This window comes from Pterocles gutturalis, unplaced genomic scaffold, assembly GCF_000699245.1.
Source record: "Pterocles gutturalis isolate BGI_N339 unplaced genomic scaffold, ASM69924v1 scaffold15103, whole genome shotgun sequence".
In the NCBI taxonomy this organism is placed as follows: domain Eukaryota; kingdom Metazoa; phylum Chordata; class Aves; order Pterocliformes; family Pteroclidae; genus Pterocles; species Pterocles gutturalis.
The window spans coordinates 2611-20155 of record NW_010120729.1 but is presented as its reverse complement, the minus strand read 5'-3'; the positions used below and the strand labels follow the sequence as shown (position 1 = coordinate 20155).

Below are 17545 nucleotides of genomic sequence, written 5' to 3'. Positions count from 1 at the left end.
GTTCCCCGCCACTAAATAGTGACTTTGATCTATATAAACTGGTAGAAAGCTAAGTATGTTGTAAGCATATTTGGAATATTCATGCCTCTCAAGATAAAGTGTCTCATAAAGGTGGTAGTAGAAAATTATGCTGTTTAAAAATTTTGGAATTTGGTTGGCTTGAAGGCAGGCCAGTGTGTTGCACATCAAAAGTCCTAGGGCCTGGGAAGGACCCATGGATTTACTCCTACTGATGATGCACCAGCTGAAGCTAAGGAGAAAAATGAGTAACAGTGCTAAGTGTAATCAGAAGCCAGTGCTATCAGGATACCAAGAGACCAATCATTTTCAGTATTCCAGATAAGCTAATCAGAGTTTGCAGCTGGTGCACACATATGCAACTGGAGCTCGTGTTCGCTGCTGTTCACCTGAGTCTTGGTGATTCAGCTGGGGTTGTTTAGATTTCCCTCCTCCTTTTTTTAACGGATAAAGATGATGCATTCTTTCCTGGAGCACTTCTGCAGAAAGTTAGGCCTGCCTTTTCTTGCTGAAAGTGTATCTGTCTTCTTGCCATTTTGATTTCCCCTAGGAATTTCTGGGATCAAATCTCTCAGCTGAGACAATTTTACATCCAGGGAATTTCACACCTCATTGTTGCACAACCATAGCATTTTCATTTAATTTTCATTTAATCTTCTCCTGGGCAGAAAGGCATTTTCATGGATAGCTGTATCGTTACAGTTAGAGTCTACAGAGTTTAAGACTGGATCTTTGGTGTTTACAGCAGTCATCTGTGGAACAACCCGAGTGTTGGTGAAGTTAGTAGTCCTTTACTTGAAAACAGAGCTGCTGTGGGATGCAGAGGTTTGCTGTGTCGCCTCTCCCCTTCGACTCTAAGTTGAATGTTTTGAAGCAATGCAGTTAATGATGGACTGTGATAGGTGAGGAATTTGTATACTCTGTGGTGACTCCATGTGGAGAAATAAACTTGCTGTTGTTGATCCATTTACAGAACAGTAGTCAAACTTCAGTGAGAACTTTAAACAGCACCAGATGACCATAAGAATGATGGATGTATTCTGCATATCACTAGTAGACAGAATTACCTCGAGCCTTTCATTTTATATTTTACCTTATTCTGACTCTCAGAATGTCATCTGAATTTATGGTCTGAGGCTGGGGAAGTTTGGATGGCAGTAATCATCAGTACCAGATAAAGGTGAAATTCTTTAAGTAACATGAAGATTACTGTGCTTACTGTGTTTGAGCCTGAAGTAAATTGTATCTTAATTTCAGAATATTTTCCTCTGTTGTATTGGTACTGTCTCAGAATTAATGTGCTGCTATGCCTAGGTGGGCAAGAATATTTATAAACTTTTCCTGATTATTTCCTTGTATAGGGGAAAATGTTCAATATTTGTAGAGGTTCCTTAAAGAGGAAGAGTAATAAAACTCTGCATTCTACGTGAAATACTGTGCTAGAAAACCAATGAGTCAGTGTGGTTTCAGTCTGCTATTTTCAGTACTAATGGTATTCAGTTAGCCATTTTTAGCAAAGAAAACACCAAATTGCAAAGTGCATGTAAGTATTGTCCTGCAAATTGTACTTTTAGGAACCTGTTTTCTGGCAAAATTGTCTCGAACTTAAACCATGGCTAAAATTCTCTTAGTTCTTCTCTTTGTCAATTTTATTATATATTTGCTGTCATGTGTGTGGAACACTTGAAGTAAGCTTATGCAGCTGAGAAGTAGTGCTGTTTATTGTGAATACATCAAAATAATTAAATTAATTCTTCAAAATTTAGAGAACCAAAATAGTTTTTAATATTTTGAATTTTGTATTTGCTGGCAAAAAAAGTGAAAGATGAAGAGGGTCTCATGGTCACAGCAGGAGGCTTAACTAAGTTATGGTTAAACATTTTTCTTCTTTAAATAGCTAACCAGAGGAACAAAAGGGCTAAATAGTACTTACTTGTTCTGCATTCTGGTAATGTCTGCAATGCAAAAGTACCCACAAGTACTTTTCCCTGAAGGTATTTTTGTAAAGGACAAGGAAAAACAGGAGTCTATAACCTATTTGCGTGTTGTTGTTGTTGTGGTCACTTTTTGTTTTCCCTTTAAAAAAAAAATGAAAAATTCTTCATGATCCAAACCCAAAGGATCTCTCTGAAAAACCTTCAAATGTCAAACAGCTGTGGTCACTCAGGCTATTTCTAATATTGGTTTTGTTAACTCATTATGCTGATGAGGTAGGCCTCCAGAAGTATTGAGGCTTGATTTAAGAGAATGATGAATTATTTGCCACCTGAGCCTTAACTATTTTTAAATCTAGTGTTCCGGCATGTGAGAAAAAACATGTTTTTGTATGGAGACTGCTCTTGAAATTTGTGATCATGAAATGGAAGCACACAGCATTCTAACACAAGAGCTTTCAAATTATGAGTTTTATGTCTAGATCTATGAAAATTAGAGGCTTAAGTTTTCCTTTTAAACCTGCTTCCCTCAAATTCTGTGCAGTTTAAGTGAGTTTTATTGATTTACAGCTCAGACTTAAGATTGTATGTTGTTTGCATAAAATGTTATGAAGTTTGCTTTTGAGATGAGTCAAGCAGAGCAAACTGTTTGGCAACCTTATAAAATATGTGGCCTGTGAGTCAGGTTTGACCTTCAGGGCAAGTTTTTGCCCCTGAGAGACAGCACAAGCTGTTTGACCGTTCCGTGGCAGAGCAGGATCAAGCCTGCCTTCGAGTCTGGTAGCTATGAAATACGTCTTTCTTCGAAAATAAAACCTCTTAGCCAGTTGGAAAGCATATACCTTTTCCTGTCTCCCTTCTTTATTAGGACAGATGCATATTTTAACAACATTCTAGAAGTTGGAAGTTGAAATAAAGTTCACATTTTAACAGCAAAGCAATGAAAGATTTTTATGCTGACCAAAATTTGCCATAAGAGCAGTGTGAAACCAGAGTGAACGTCTTTTAGGTCTGCACAATTCAGAAATATGGGAGATTAGTGAACTCTTGCTTGCATTTGAGAATGAAGGAAACATAGGTTTTTGTGAGATTTGGGATCAGCCGGCCTGGAAAGGTTTGTCTCAGTGATCAAACTGAGTTTTTCATGGAGGTGATGTAAAAAAATACATGGATGGTGAGGCAGGATATGGAGCTAACTTTGGGTAATGCACATGTAGTTTTCATAAATGTAATTTTATGAAATTACAGCAGTTCATTAAACAATATAGTATTTCCCAGCTCTTTGCTTTGTAACTATGACCTTATAAAGTATTTCCCTATCTCAATATATATTATTGCTACTGTGTGCTGACTTTTTAGTGATAATAGTCACTGTCATATTTATAATGTAAAATCAATGTTGAGAAATATTTTTATGTGGGAATAGCTCTTTTAGCAGACTATACACCAATCACTCCATAAAGTATCTAGCACTGTATGTTCATGCATCTGAAGTAGTTGTAGACATCCTCTATGTGTTTCGTAGCAGCCTTCAATCACAGCCTTTCTGTAAACTGTTTTGTGCTGGATCACAACTTGGAAACTTGAAATTAGTATGAGTTTTATATTTACAACAAGAGTGTTTAACTTTTAAAGGACGTGGAAAGGAAAAAAACCCAGTGCACAACACAATTTTAAAAAGAGGAATTCTAAAAAAAGTTATCTTTTTTCTCCCTTCCTCTTCTTGTTCCTTTCCTTTGACTGTTACTTCATCTACTTCTCTGTCCACTGGATTTTCTGATACCCGTCTGTAGGGCAGTGCTATGCCTGAGGAATCTTTTCGCTACAATTTAATTGATAAACCCAATCCCAATTTTAAGTAAATCACTGTTTGGTTTTGACCATTTGTATATTACAGAGCATCCGCTACTCTAGATCTGTGAGAAGAACAGCCTAATAGAGAGACCTCATTAGCTCTGTGCTCCATCCTTGAACAACACAAACACAAAACAACACAAACAACCTGACGAAAGCTTTTTTTTTTTTTTTTTAAATCGCATCTGCATCCACACCAGGGATTCTGCTGGGATACCTGGAATAGGGGAAGAAGTTTAGGTCTCATTATCAATGTTTGGTTGGATATTTGTGGAACAGGTCCCTATGAAAAGGAGAGAAGACTTGTTTGATTAGCAGAGGGAAGGTTCTTGTAGAATAATCCACTTTGCTCTCAAAATTTAAACTCAGAGTTAGAGATCCATTTCACAGTGACTGTAACGGTATGGCGTTTGAAAGTTTTGATCATTAAAAAACATCCTTTAGAAATTCTGGTAATTTAGGAAGAAAGTAAAGAATATGGATTGGTGATATGGTAGAAAGAGAAGTGGCTGACATAGTGGAGTCAAACTTGAAGGAGCACTGAAGGTTTGTTCTCATTCTTAATAAACTGTGCTGCATCCTCTTTTGCATATTTGCTTTATAAAGTAAAAAAAAAGAGAGGAAAGACTGATCCATCCCTGTTATAGTTACAGTCTCTATGCCATTTTTCTCTCTGCTGTTTGCATAGTTTTCTCTAGTCTCCCCTTACCTTCTTTTTGTTTTCTGTTTGAACAATTCATTTTTCTGTTTCCCCATCTCTTTCTCTATTACAATTACAGATATGTAAGCATGACAGTCAGGTTGTGCTTAGAGGCTAACTGGAAATGCTTTTAAAGTGCTTCAGTATAAAGACCTGTTCATTTCAGCTTCTCTGTGCTAATGTCAACATTTAAGCTATTTTGTAAGTAGCAATGAACCTTCTTATTAGAATGAGTATTTTGACTGTTGGAGAATTAACAGTAAATTAAACATTATGAAAAAGTACTGTGTATTCAGGAAAAACCCCCAACTGTTAAATATTATAACACACTTCGAAAATCTCAGCTTCTAGAGTCATGCAATTATGTGAGATTTAAATTTTCATGAAATTAACTGTCGTATTTTACACTGAAACCAGGATATAAACAAAAAATTTACCTGGTCTTAGTCTGTACCTACTGTCAAAAGCTGAAAGTTAAAGTCTCAGGATTGAGAATCCCAATGAAATAAAAAGGATATATTTAAAAATAAAATATTGATGATTTTTGAGTAGTTTGGTTTGGCAGCACCGCACTGTACAGAACAAAGGAATTTTGTCTAAATGAGCATAACATAACACTAGTTAAATATAAGGTGGTAGGGAGATGTTCCTATTGTGAGTGGTTGCTTCCAGCAGCCTAGGAAAATGATATGGTGCAGTAAAATGCAACTAGTTATGCTGAAGGAACAGTAAAGAAAGGAGTGCTGGAATTAACTCCAAGGGGCAGGGCTATGGCAGCACCAGAAATAAAAAGGCAGATGGCATGAATCTTTAGTAGCGTGGATAGGGATGTGTCAAAAACAGTGTAGTTTTGTCCTTTTGGCGGTTGTTTGAATGGTTTCCTAAGAGCTCTTCTGTTCTGTGCCAAGAAATGCAAGAAGCGAGGCTGAGGTGTTTCCCAAGCACGAAACAGCTGCACAGCACAGCGGGATGGAGGCAGTGGCTTGGCTCACCTGTCACCAGCCTGGTCGAGCTGCTGTTGCTGAGGATGGCATGAATGCTTTTGTGGGGCTGAAGGCTTGTGTAAGCAGGGAAGGAAGAATGTTTGTGTGTGATGTAGGTTGCTGTCTTTGCTGTCAGACAAGGGTTGCCGCTGTACTTTGGATCTTTTTGGGTAAAGAAGAGGTTGCTGTCTCAGCTGTGACTTTTTAAAGCTCTTGCATTGTAAAAGGACAAAAAAAAAAAAAAACCTGTAAATTCTAGTGCTTTCACTTAAAATGCTGTTTCTTTTCTGTGAAATCCTTCAGTTTATTTGTGAAACTTTGTAACAAAATGTTTTAATATGTAAAAATGGGCACTTTTTAGTATTGCGAATAGCGTTGACATAGCACAGATTTCACTGATGTATCTGCACTCCATTTTAAAAAAAGTAATTGTGATTAGTGTACAGAGCTATTTTATTTTTCTCTACAAATAAAGGAAAGTATGTCTTCTAAATTAGACGAAGCAAAAGGTTTTCAGAAAGAAGATCATTGTTGCAAGAAGCACTGATTCAAAGCATGGGCCTCATACAAATTTAAATGCTACTTAGAAGTACTTTTAAGTGAAAGATGAACTAAATAAACTTCAGTGAGCCAAATTGCCTAGTTATATAAGTTGAAAGATATATTTTTTATATTTTTAATACAGAACAAAAATTATTCTATATGTAATGTTGAAAGCTTTTAAACATGTTGAAATAAGAATACTTTTTTCTGTATGTTAGAGATAAAAAGCAGTATTCTGCTGCTATTCAGTCAGTTCTGCGCTATAAGGACTTGCAGATGCTACTGGCCTCTACTGTATTGAAATCGTTTGGGCACAATACTTTCATAGAGATTTATATCTTGTTTCATGAATGGAGTGGAGAGTCAGAATTTTAGCTCAGTTGTGGGATGAAAGAAAAAAAGTTTTACAGGTAATTTCTTCCCATTAAGACAATTTACCTGTTTCTTCAGATAATTTGGTACTTTCTCCTTTGCATTAGTGCGTTTGTGTCTCTGAATTTTTGTGCTTGTAGCTGTTGGTCACTGATGTGACACTGTATTTTTCTAGATTTGTAACTGCGTGGCTCAGATATCAGAGCTGTCTTGTGAATTGTTTGAGCAGCTTATGCTTTGCTTCCTTTCAGGAAACTAAGGGCATCATTTTTACAGGAAGTTCGATCTTCACCAGGAACAGTCAGCAATCTGACATTTGCACTGCTCTAAGGGAAGTGTGTATGAGCAGCAGGGAAAAACTCATTTAGCTTTTTTTAAACTATATTAATTTCATATAATGGAGGTCATGTATGAAAGCTTGGCCAGGGTGTGTGGGTTTGTCCAGCTGTGTCAGAAGGAGGACTTCCTAGACCATTTTGGTAGAAAGCAAGTAAAAAACATTTTCCTTTGTGCTGAATACCAGTGACAATGATTACATGTTAAGTACATTCAGCTTTGAATTGAACATGCAAATCTCTTAGCTGATGAGTTTTTGCATTCTGAAGTGTAACATTGCCTTTCCCTTCAGTATACGAAACTACTGTTCTAGTGTAAAGCAAAGTTAAACTGCCTATGGGTTGGGTTTAAGAGCAGTGAGCTCTGGTGCAGAGGTGCAGCCTTTAGTCCATGGTTGCTTGCAGTTCTGTATCTATGGAAGGAAAAAAGAGAATTTAGGTTTTTCAAAGACTCTGATAAGAGAACTTTTCAAGGTGTATTCTCAAGAATCTGATTTGTACAGCTTACACAAAAACATTTTGGGTGAGATTGTGCCACCATATCTCTTCAAGGCACATCAAAACTGTCAGTTCAAAAAAGGAAAAACCTGTCATTTCTGGGCCACCCTGGTGCCAAGCTGATGTCTTAGTGGCATAAAGCAGCCCAAGAGCCAGCTTTGGTTATATGGTATCTCTGCCTGGAATTTCACTGGGTGACTCAAAATCCTTTGGTGACCTGGGGTCCCTGGAGTGCTTTGGGATGGGGAGGCCCCACTCATCTAGCCCATGGGCATAGCAGCCATGTGTATTGGTGACAGGGGTCCTGTGCCCATCACCTAGACCCTGCTTGCCATGAGGGAATTCTGCAGCTGAAAGACATTTGTAGCAGAGACTAACCCTTCTCAGTGTGTTTAAAGCTGTTCGTGCAGATACATATTGCTTCTCTTTTTCCTCATACTTCACTTTTTCAGGATGGGGAAATAGATGGACACTTGTTGCTACTACGTTTCCACAGCTTTTTTCTCCTACTGACAGTCTATTAACTACCCAGTCTATAGCAACAACAAGCTGGGTCGTGGAGGGCTGTTGTGGGCCTGAAGTCCTTGCCCTTCTTTCTGACACAGAATTTCCATTTTCTATCATGCTGCTATTGCTGAATGTGGCTGATTTTTGGACTGGGCTTCAGGAACTATTGCTTCAATGCTAAATCACTGTACAAGTATGATGTCTTTATCTTTGTTTTATTTCATCTATTATTATTTCATTGCTTATCAACTATTGATTTATCGTTTAATTCTTTTCTTACTTGTAAAATTTGTAGCAAATATTCCAGCTCTAGTAGGATTTTGCTTGTGATTTTTTTTTTTTGTTTCTTCTTCCCTACTCTTTCTGCCCTCACAGACTGAAGTAGCTCAGCTCTCTATGTATTTTTTTTCCCTTTCTGTCTCCTTCCCCTCCAGTGCTGTCTTCTTCTGGGTGGTTGCGTTCTGCTCTTTTTTTTCTTTTGATGTTTTTTTGCCCTACTATTGTTTTGATAATGTAAAATCCCAAGTTTTAGCCTATTCCTTGTAGTTACTGCCCATTTGCTTCTCCTCTTCCATTTTCCTTGCAGCTGTGCTTTCTCTTTCTTCCTTTGGTTTTTCTGGTACTTGATACAGCTGATGCCAAACTTGGCATCAGCTCTGGTTTGCAAGAAAGAATAGCAGAGAGAAAATAGTGCAGCAAAGGGATCAGAAACTCGATTATCAATGTATGTATTATTATTTTTGTACTGATATTTTGTGTTTTACTGCTACCTTTTTGAATTACTCTCTCTTTGTTCCTGTCACTCTGTTTTTACTAATTTTTTATTTCTGCATCTTGTTAGTTTTGTTAATAGTAGCATTGGGTTTTGCTTAGAATTATAGAGATGAAAAAGGACAGACCACTGAGAGCAGGGGATGAGATTCACACTTGAGGTGGAACACTTTTTGGAGTCTTCTGACATTGTGTTACTTATATGAGTGGAGGGCTAGAAATCAAGGGAGCAGTGAACATTACAGGAATTACTCATTCCAAGCATTTACCTTCATGTTCTTTTCAAAACCAAGTACAACCAGTTTTTATGTATATTTGTATGAGTTTAACTGAACAAATGATGTAATCTGAAAACGCAGTGTATATGGCCAGTGGAGAATACACCTGACCTTTGAGTATTTTCTCACTCAAAGGCGAATGGCTAGGGATAGGCTGAGAAGCCAGGACTGCTGTTTGTCTCACTGTCCCATGTCCTTTCCTGCAGTGAAACAATGTGTAGTTTTTTTGTGGTCGTTGGGGTTTTGAGGAAGGGAGCAGGAGATACTGGAGCCAAGAGGACCTGTTTGTGCACTTGTCCAGGTTACAGCTGTTAATGACATTGAGGTTATCTCTCCTCTCTGGTACATCCTGCTGTGCCGCTTATGAGGCAATACCCAGCAAGCAATATCCTGTTGTTGTAGTGTCTTTTGATGTTTATTATTTGATTTAGGAACAAGTAACACAATGGTGAGGGGCATCAAAACTGTTCTAAATATTTGACATCATGTCTTAGGTTCCATGGGACACCAGTGTGTCTTTATGCAGTGGTATAACCATATGTTGTAATAGGTACTAATTGTGTAACTGCTGTAATTGTCATGCCAACAGCTTGGATTTTTTTTTTTTTACATCTAGTGGTTAATTAACCTTCCTTTTAAAATTAGAGCTCCAGAAGCAAAGCATTCTGTTCCTCAGTGAGATGGGATTGTATTGGGTTTGCATCACTTTGTACCCTTCACAGTTTGAGGGACTGTCTTCACATTTATTAGATTACTGTTTATTTGTGTTTCAGAAATAGGTCACGTTCAGCACTTTAGAAATTAACAAAAAGCCCTAATTCTGTGTTTCTTAATTTTTGTATTATTTTCTTCTCATATCCAATTTCTACAAACCACAGTGCATTATAAAGATTTAACAACAATAGCAACAAAAATCAAGTAGATCATTATATGTCTTAGTAATTCCTGTTACCTGTATAGAAAACATAGGAAGAAATAACTAGGCATTTCTCTTTAAATTAAAAAAAAAATCACCTTCAGAAGTAATCAATTAATATGTAAAACACCATGAAATGTTGGAATGGTGACCATAAGTTAACCTGCCATTGCATACATCTGTGCAATGATTGCCACTGTTCTAAGTAGTTGTAAAGCTATGAAACATAGGAGCACATACACTGCAGTTCTTTTCTGGTCCTCTAGCAGAATGTATGAGGAGAAAATGGATAGATAAATGTTGCAAGTGAAAAACTTGCAGTAAAATTTCCCACTTTTGAACACAGCTTTATACAGAAATTTATTCCCCAGGTAGCTGGGTGCCTGTACCTACAAATGTCCTGTTTGGTGTTTGGCTCTTCTCTTGGATTTTTCATGGTGAGCTACTGCTGCTTTTTTTCAAGAAATTAAAAACTGTATGGTACAGTAAGAACAATATTCTACTTTAAGTAGATGTGGCTTAACAATATTTGCATTATATGAATAATCTTTATTTCTAACTACATTGTGATCTGGCAAGAATTTCCAAATCATCTTCAATGTTCATCATAGATGTCAGTATTTCCAGTCTGACAAAAAATATTGTTAATGTGGCAAGATTTCTGTATGATAAAGAAGGAGAATTTACTGATAATCTAATGGCAGTTAGAAGACAAAAGGATATTTGGATTTTGAGATAATTGTTAAAAGATAGGTAATTAAAAAAAATGTTAGGGATTTACTCAGTTCAGCAATGATTAAAAATTTGTTGTTGCTATCATTAGAAAAAATCAGCAAGCATTTATTTGTTTTGCAAAATCACTTTGGGAAAGAGGATTTGTAAATAGAGAAATTCACTCCACATTTTCATTGGGAATGCCTGTCAACTTTGTATACGTCTGGCTACCAACCCTTTTCATGCTTCCCTGTGGTAACTGCTGCTTTCTGGGTATGTCAAAGACATCTTTATACAGTTCCCGCAACCCTTCAAACAGTGTGTAAGGTCCTGCAGTGCTTCCAAAGGAAGGCACTGCAGGTGTCTTTGCGCAGATTTAAGAGTACTCTTGGCACCTTCTTGTGCACTTGTGTCACCTTCTCAACCCATAAACACACATGTGTTTGCCATTCTCATCAGCCCTTCACCAACTGAGAGCTGACTAGATAAAATGTCTTTTCCCTTTGTCCCCTGCAAGCCCCATTTCTGTTATACCTTGTGTTCCCTGGATGTTTTCTCACACATATTTTAACAAAGTGTTCTCAGTGTGAGTCCTGTAAAACTCGTACCGGCAATTTTACTACAGTATTTTCATTTCAAAGGACATCCTGTTTCATAATAATATATTGTATTCATTTTGAAGATATCCTCATGTCTTACAAGAAGCAATTCTAAAAAAGTGGTTGATGCTGTTAGTTGGTACTTTGTTTTCCTTGTAAAGTCAGCATGGTATAAAAAATTCAGTATAAAAAATTGATTTTAAAAGATAGATTGTACCTTGATGGTACCTTGTTATTTAGTTAATGTATGCCTTCTGTGATATGGAAGCTGCAGTATATGCTATTTATGTCCTAGAAAATATTCAAAAATAATTGCTGACAAAAGCCACTTCACAGGTTGACTCAGAGGTACATCTTGTAATCTGAATGTTAATACTCTGAATAGCTAGGCAGAGAAAACTACTGATATAGTTTGAAGATCCGTGTAGAGGCTAGCCAGGAGTTTAGTTAGAAAAGTGCGGAGGGAGAGAGATTGAGATTCTTGAGTTCTCCCAGCTTCACTGAAATTTTATGCTTATTGAGTGTATGAATGCATACGATTTGTCATATTTTTGAAAAGGTATGATTTTTGCTAGTCAGTTTGAAATGTTTCCTTTTATATCTCGGGAATTTATGTCTTTTCCAGAAGCAATTTGGAATCACCTTAATTTTACTCTAGAATCCAGGCAGCTCCTGGTTTTACTGTGCCATCTGTGACTATCTGTCATCTCCTTTATTTTTCCCCTCAAGCTTAGGTCTGTGTTGCGAAGTACTGACAAAAATCAGAGGCCTGATTCTTACCTCCCTTGCATGTGGTTTCTTCTGTGTGGTCCATGCAGAGGGAGTAGGAGCAGCTACCACTGAGATCAAACCGTTTCCCCAGCTCAAATTAGCATGTAGGTGTTGGCTTTCAACATTAATGGACCCAATCAGTACCTCTGCATTTCCTAAAAGGAGCTCATTCTCTTATTGTGGTTGCAACTGTTTTGGGAGGCGGACAAGTGTCTAGGATATTTTGAACTGAAAGGATACTTTGTGTTTTCTCAATATTTGAAAATGCCAAAAGTTGTATTTTTTTTACACACATTCCTCCCTAGTCCACCTGCAAAAATACTGCTTCTGTGGGCTCATCTGATGTCATAAACTATTGTGTCATGAATGAAGAAAAACAGCATTCTTACCTCTCTGGGTATGCAGTCAGATGACCCAGGCTGTAAAGTGGAAAGTGTTTTTTCCATTGGTGCAAACACCATGGGCATCTGTATCAGCTGCCTTGGAATTGCTTTTGATGTGATTAGGCTACTAATTAGCTGTCTCAATTCTTCTCTCCCTCCTGATGTTTTCTTTTGATTCACTTTGACTCTGAGGAGTCTGTGTTCCCTGTATGTTTGTTTTTGTGTTTTGTCTAAAATCCCTAATGATAGCTTAGACTGTCCTCTTTTGGTTGAGAGTTTCTCTGTGTTTACATACATTTTTCTATTAAATACATGCATCAGGATTTTTCTCGTAAGAATACTTGTTATTTTGCAAGGTGTAAGCAATGTATTGTCAGTGTGTGTATATGAATATATATGCATATTCTTTTAAACTGTGCTAAGGATTTTACAGTCTGAATGAGAACATGCATAGCTACTTCAAAACCATCAGAAGTATAGTAAATATTTAGTACTTGATTATTTATGCACCAGATAGTGACCTCACAATTAAATTATTATGTAAAGTCAGTTAAATAACAGCAGAAGTTATTGTATTAAGGCCCACTTTGCAAGGAAACCAATGACAAGGAAGCAGTGAAACATGCTAATAGATTATATGCTATAGCAATATATTGCCTTTTTATTGCTTTTCCACAGGCAGCAGATTCATGTATAGTTATTACTAGCTACATTATCTGCTAGTTTTCTATCAAAAAAAGATTCAGTCTATTGTATCATTAATCCAATATTTATCATTCTTATTGAAAATCCAGTAGTGTTAGCACTGTATAAAATACTGACTTAAATCTACTGGTTGTGCTAAAGATTAAAAGCATATTAACCTAAAAAGCACAGTATTTCTTAGGATATTTGAAACTATTCATTGTGGATGTTTGAAATGACAATATTTCTATGTTGTGCGAGGAATGATTTTTTTTTTTTTAAATCTTTAACATATAGTAAGTGACCAGTGCTATCCTGATTTGAAGATGCTGAATGTTCATCCAACTCATATTTGAAATTTTGATGTGTATTGCATTAGTTACTGAATATCAAGAATAAGATTTTTGCTCATACATAGAGTGTAAAATGGGATCTTTTGTAGCAGCACACGACCTGTTTAGAATGATAGAACAGGCGCTGAATGTTCACATATCAAACAAAATGCCATCTTTCTGTAGAAAAGAGGTGTCAAAAAGTTTCTTTGTACCTTTAACGCATGTGATTATGTAGTACAAAATGCAGAGTTTGTAAAATTTCTTGAATATACAGGCAAAAAATGAATAATTCAAAACAACTCATAAGTTCTACATTCTATTGTATCTTTTATAACGCAGGCAGAAGATAGCATTGTGTTCCCAGTAGAGCTGAATTTGCACAAGTTACACCTCTGAAAATGCCAGATGGTCTATGGTCTACTTTTGAGAGCTGTCACATATGTAAAGATTTGAAAAAAGAAAGACAGCTGAATGAGAGCAGTGGATCATTAAAGAGAGAGTGAGAGTCCCTGGGTATCACTGTGTTTTAAGAAGCATTGTGTCGTTCCCCATATTACACCTTTTTTTTTTTTTTTTTTAAGATATACACAACCTTTAAAAAATAAGGTAAAAATATTTCTGTTTTAAACTGAGTGGTTGTGGCTTAATCTTGGAGCTGTCAATTGCTTTTGTTCTTTATGCTAGAATGTGGTCATATGGTTCCTAATTGGTTTCAAGTGTGTTTTAACCATAAGATTCAAGTCTCCCTAGTGCAAAATTATCAATAAAGTTAAAATAAATTTAAATTGAGATAACTAATCCATTTGGGGTTTTATTCCATTTTGATTTGACCTGCATACCACATGTGAATACTGTAAAGCCAGTCAGCTAAAAAGTTGTATGTTAATGCTAAAAGACTGGAGTAAAAAGTACTTTGGGAACAGGACTATTTTAAAAAAAACCACACCAAGCCACCCCTCCCCACAAAAACCCTTAGTAAAAATAATAATAAAAGCAAACACAAATGACTGCTTAGATTGCCCAAGACTTCCCATTCACCCACAGTTTGACAGAAAAACAGCTAATTTTGAAGGTGGAATTTTGGATAATTTGTCAAGTTACTGCATTGTAGCCAAGCACCAAAAATATACACCACCAACTTAACTGGCTTGGAAAAGGTCATAACTGTCAGTTTTAGAAACAGAATTTTTAGTATAGTCTATTGCTTTTATTTATTGAGGAAGGTTAACCCCTCCCCAGTAATTCTAGGTTACTGGTGCAGCTGCACCACTCCACAGTTGGGAATGATAGGCAGCAGCACAGTGTGAGGAAACATTGTTACGTGGAACATGAAAAACCCTGTTCATAATAGTGCAATTTACATTTGAGTGGGATAATGAAAATAAAGCTGTGGGGAGCTATGGGTATGAATATTGATCTTTAGAGAGTAAAAATTTTGTTTCCTGTTGCTAAAAATTTTATTGTTGACTGTAGTTAGGTCTACGTTAACTACTTCTAAAATGGAAGGATTTGATTAGTTTTTTAACAAAATTTGTTTTGCACGTACATGGAAAGATGTCCTATGCAAAGGGTTCCTGGTAGTATACTTTTACAGAAACCTGTTTCAGGTAGGATAAAACTATCTAAAAACCTGTTCGGGGGTTTTTATGATAGTCTGGAAATGTTAGCAGAATATATACTGCAAACAGAATTCCAGAGTGCAGAAAGTGCCTTGCTTATGCTTCTGTTCATAGGTTTTCCAAGCACTAATGTAAAATTGAAAGGAGAAAGAGTTTCTTTATTGCCATTGAAAACTTTTTGAGCAACAATTAGTTGTTAAGGTGTCAGACAGCATTGTGCTCCTGCTCTGTTCGCTTGTAAGTTCGTGAGCAGTTACTGCTGGTAATGGAAGGGAATGATCTTTGTCTTCTCTGCAACATCTTTGGAAGGACTAAAGCACAGATGTTTTCCACAGCCCTCCCTTTCTTTCCTGCAACACAAAATGATCACTTTTGCAAAGCAGGTTCAGTCAGGGTTACTCTGACCAAGACAGATGTGGGCAGTCTAGGATATCATCTTAAAATCTTAGTTGCTGTGCCTGAAAAAATGAAATGACAAGAAAAAATGAACCAATTAATATTTAAACTGTTATGAAAAGTATCTCCTTTTGCCTGTGAATGTGACCAGGACTTAAAGTTTAACATATATCTGAAGTTTAACCTGGACAAATTTATGACAGTTGGAGGAAGCAATCTGAGAATGGTATCGGTGTCCTTGATAAAAGGGAAGCATTGAGGGTTTGCTAGGCAAATTCAGAACCGAGATTCTTTTTAGGGACCATGTTGGTCTGTGTATCCCGGTAGTATTTGTCTGAAAGTTTGGTCACTTGCATCTGAAGTGATCAGTGGGGATGTTTCTTTTAGACGAGGCTAACTATAATTATCTGTACCTATTGTTGTCTTGGACACAGTGTAATCTACGTATGAAGCTATACTGTGAAATCATCTGAAAATGGATGTGAATCATCTGAAAAGAGAATGAACTGCAGCACTGTTCTTCTTTACTGCTGGCACTGTCTAACCTCTCTTCGGTTGAGCGTTCAGTAGAATCTAGGCTTTTTCCTTGACATTAGATTTACAAAATAGTTGAAGATTGGACTGTCTGAGAACCTCTTTATGTTCAAGCATGGTGCAGTAGTGTTTTGATTAGGAGAAGTGATTGGGCTGATGCTTTTTTGATTATGAAATCTTGTTGTGTTACTCTGTGTATGGTTTAATTAGTTTTCAAGCAAAGTCTGCATTTTTTTTCTAAATAAGAATTTTTAATTGGAAATCACTTTTTTATTACAAAGCTTTACATAAAAAAAGTCCTGCATCTTTTGTTTTCTTTAGATACAGACTTTAAATACATAGACAATGTATTTTCCGTGTTATTAAAAATATGTTCCTTTATGATACAGTATTTCAGCAAAGAATGGTCAGGTTTCATGCCCTCTCATTAGAATGTACTCTTGGAGTCTTAACCAGGCCACTGCAGATTCCTGCCTTGACAGGTTTTGTATTTTTTTTTTCCTTTGACCATTTCGCTTTGTTGCCATTAAAGCCCTGGCCCATTACAGCCATTTTAAAAATTGTGATTCTGAATTGAGGAATGTGGGTGGGGAGGACTCTGGCTTGCCACAGCTGTGCAGTGTTTGAATGCACGTTCCTTCTGGTTACTGATCACCTCCTCCGCAAAACCAGATTTTGATTGGTTTTGTTCTTCCCAGAAATCCACAATCTTTAGGAATTTGAGGTCAAACCATCAGTGGTTACCTGGATACTCCTATTATTCTCTAATATATGGCTCTGTGGTGGCTGAGTGTCAGGGGGGCCCCTACCATGTCACTCAGGTTATTTTCTGAAGACTGGCAGGTTGGACAACCTGCAGCTTCACTTCTGTTACTGCAGTCTGTATCTTCCCTCCCATAACTTTTTCTCTCCTGTTGCATTTCCTTCATTCTCTGTTTGGCTCCCTTAAGCCAAGTTTATCTCACTTTTGCTACTGATGTCCCATTCCTGATTTTTTTCCTTCCTCAAATTTCTTGCCCTATTCTCTTCATCTAATTCACAGAGTGCTGCAGACCTTTCCATGCAGAGACAAAGGGGGAATCTAGGCCTTATACAGACATGAGGCACTTTGTGAATACCTAATAATTATTTTTAATCTAGAGATATTTTCTGCTTTCTTTTTTTTTTTTTTTTTTTTGATGGGAGAATGCTATCTTTTCAGTCTACTCTGGTCAATAAGAGCAATGAAAGTTGTCTTCCCAGTCTAGCCTAAAATGTTCAGTTATCAATTTACAATTTACATTAACCTTTTCTTTCTTTCATTTTAAGCACAACCTCAACGTTTGCCTCAGCCGAATACTTCAGCACTGGAAAGGGGTGAGGAAGAAAGTGGCAAAATCCAAAATGGCCACGCGGGTCCGAGTAATGGAAGTGGAATTCACAATGGGGTCAAGCACATGCCTGCAGACAACAGAAAGCTTTCTGCTCCTGTTTCAGAAAAAATGCATAGAAAAATTCAGTCCACCTTGTCTGTCAACAGCAACAGCAGCAAGAAGAGTAAAATAAACTCTGCGTTTTCTCAAAAGCCAGGTACTTCACCTGAAGGTAAGCAGAAATTCTTATTAAAAAAACCCCAGACTGAATAAAGACTAGCCAAACCCCATTCTCACTAATAATTACACAATCAACTGAAAGTAATTGAAGAGCACGACTCATGCTCCAGAAGCAAATAGAAATCATTATGATAAAACACAAGTTACTTCCCCAAAGGAAAATATTAAGTATTTGAAGGAAATTGAAGCAATGGGAGATTTCTTGCTTT

At 36.9% G+C, this 17545-nt stretch overlaps 1 protein-coding gene across 1 annotated transcript; it reads left to right on the top strand.

Annotated features, from left to right (window-relative positions):
- Positions 1-5475: 5475 nt before the first annotated feature.
- LOC104464332 (myoD family inhibitor domain-containing protein-like) lies at positions 5476-17328 on the top strand (the record flags this gene model as incomplete). Its single annotated transcript, XM_010077003.1, has 3 exons — positions 5476-5568; positions 6656-6743; positions 17053-17328. Coding segments are annotated over exons 1-3 (457 nt in total), but the record flags the coding sequence as incomplete, so codon positions are not given.
- Positions 17329-17545: the final 217 nt, after the last annotated feature.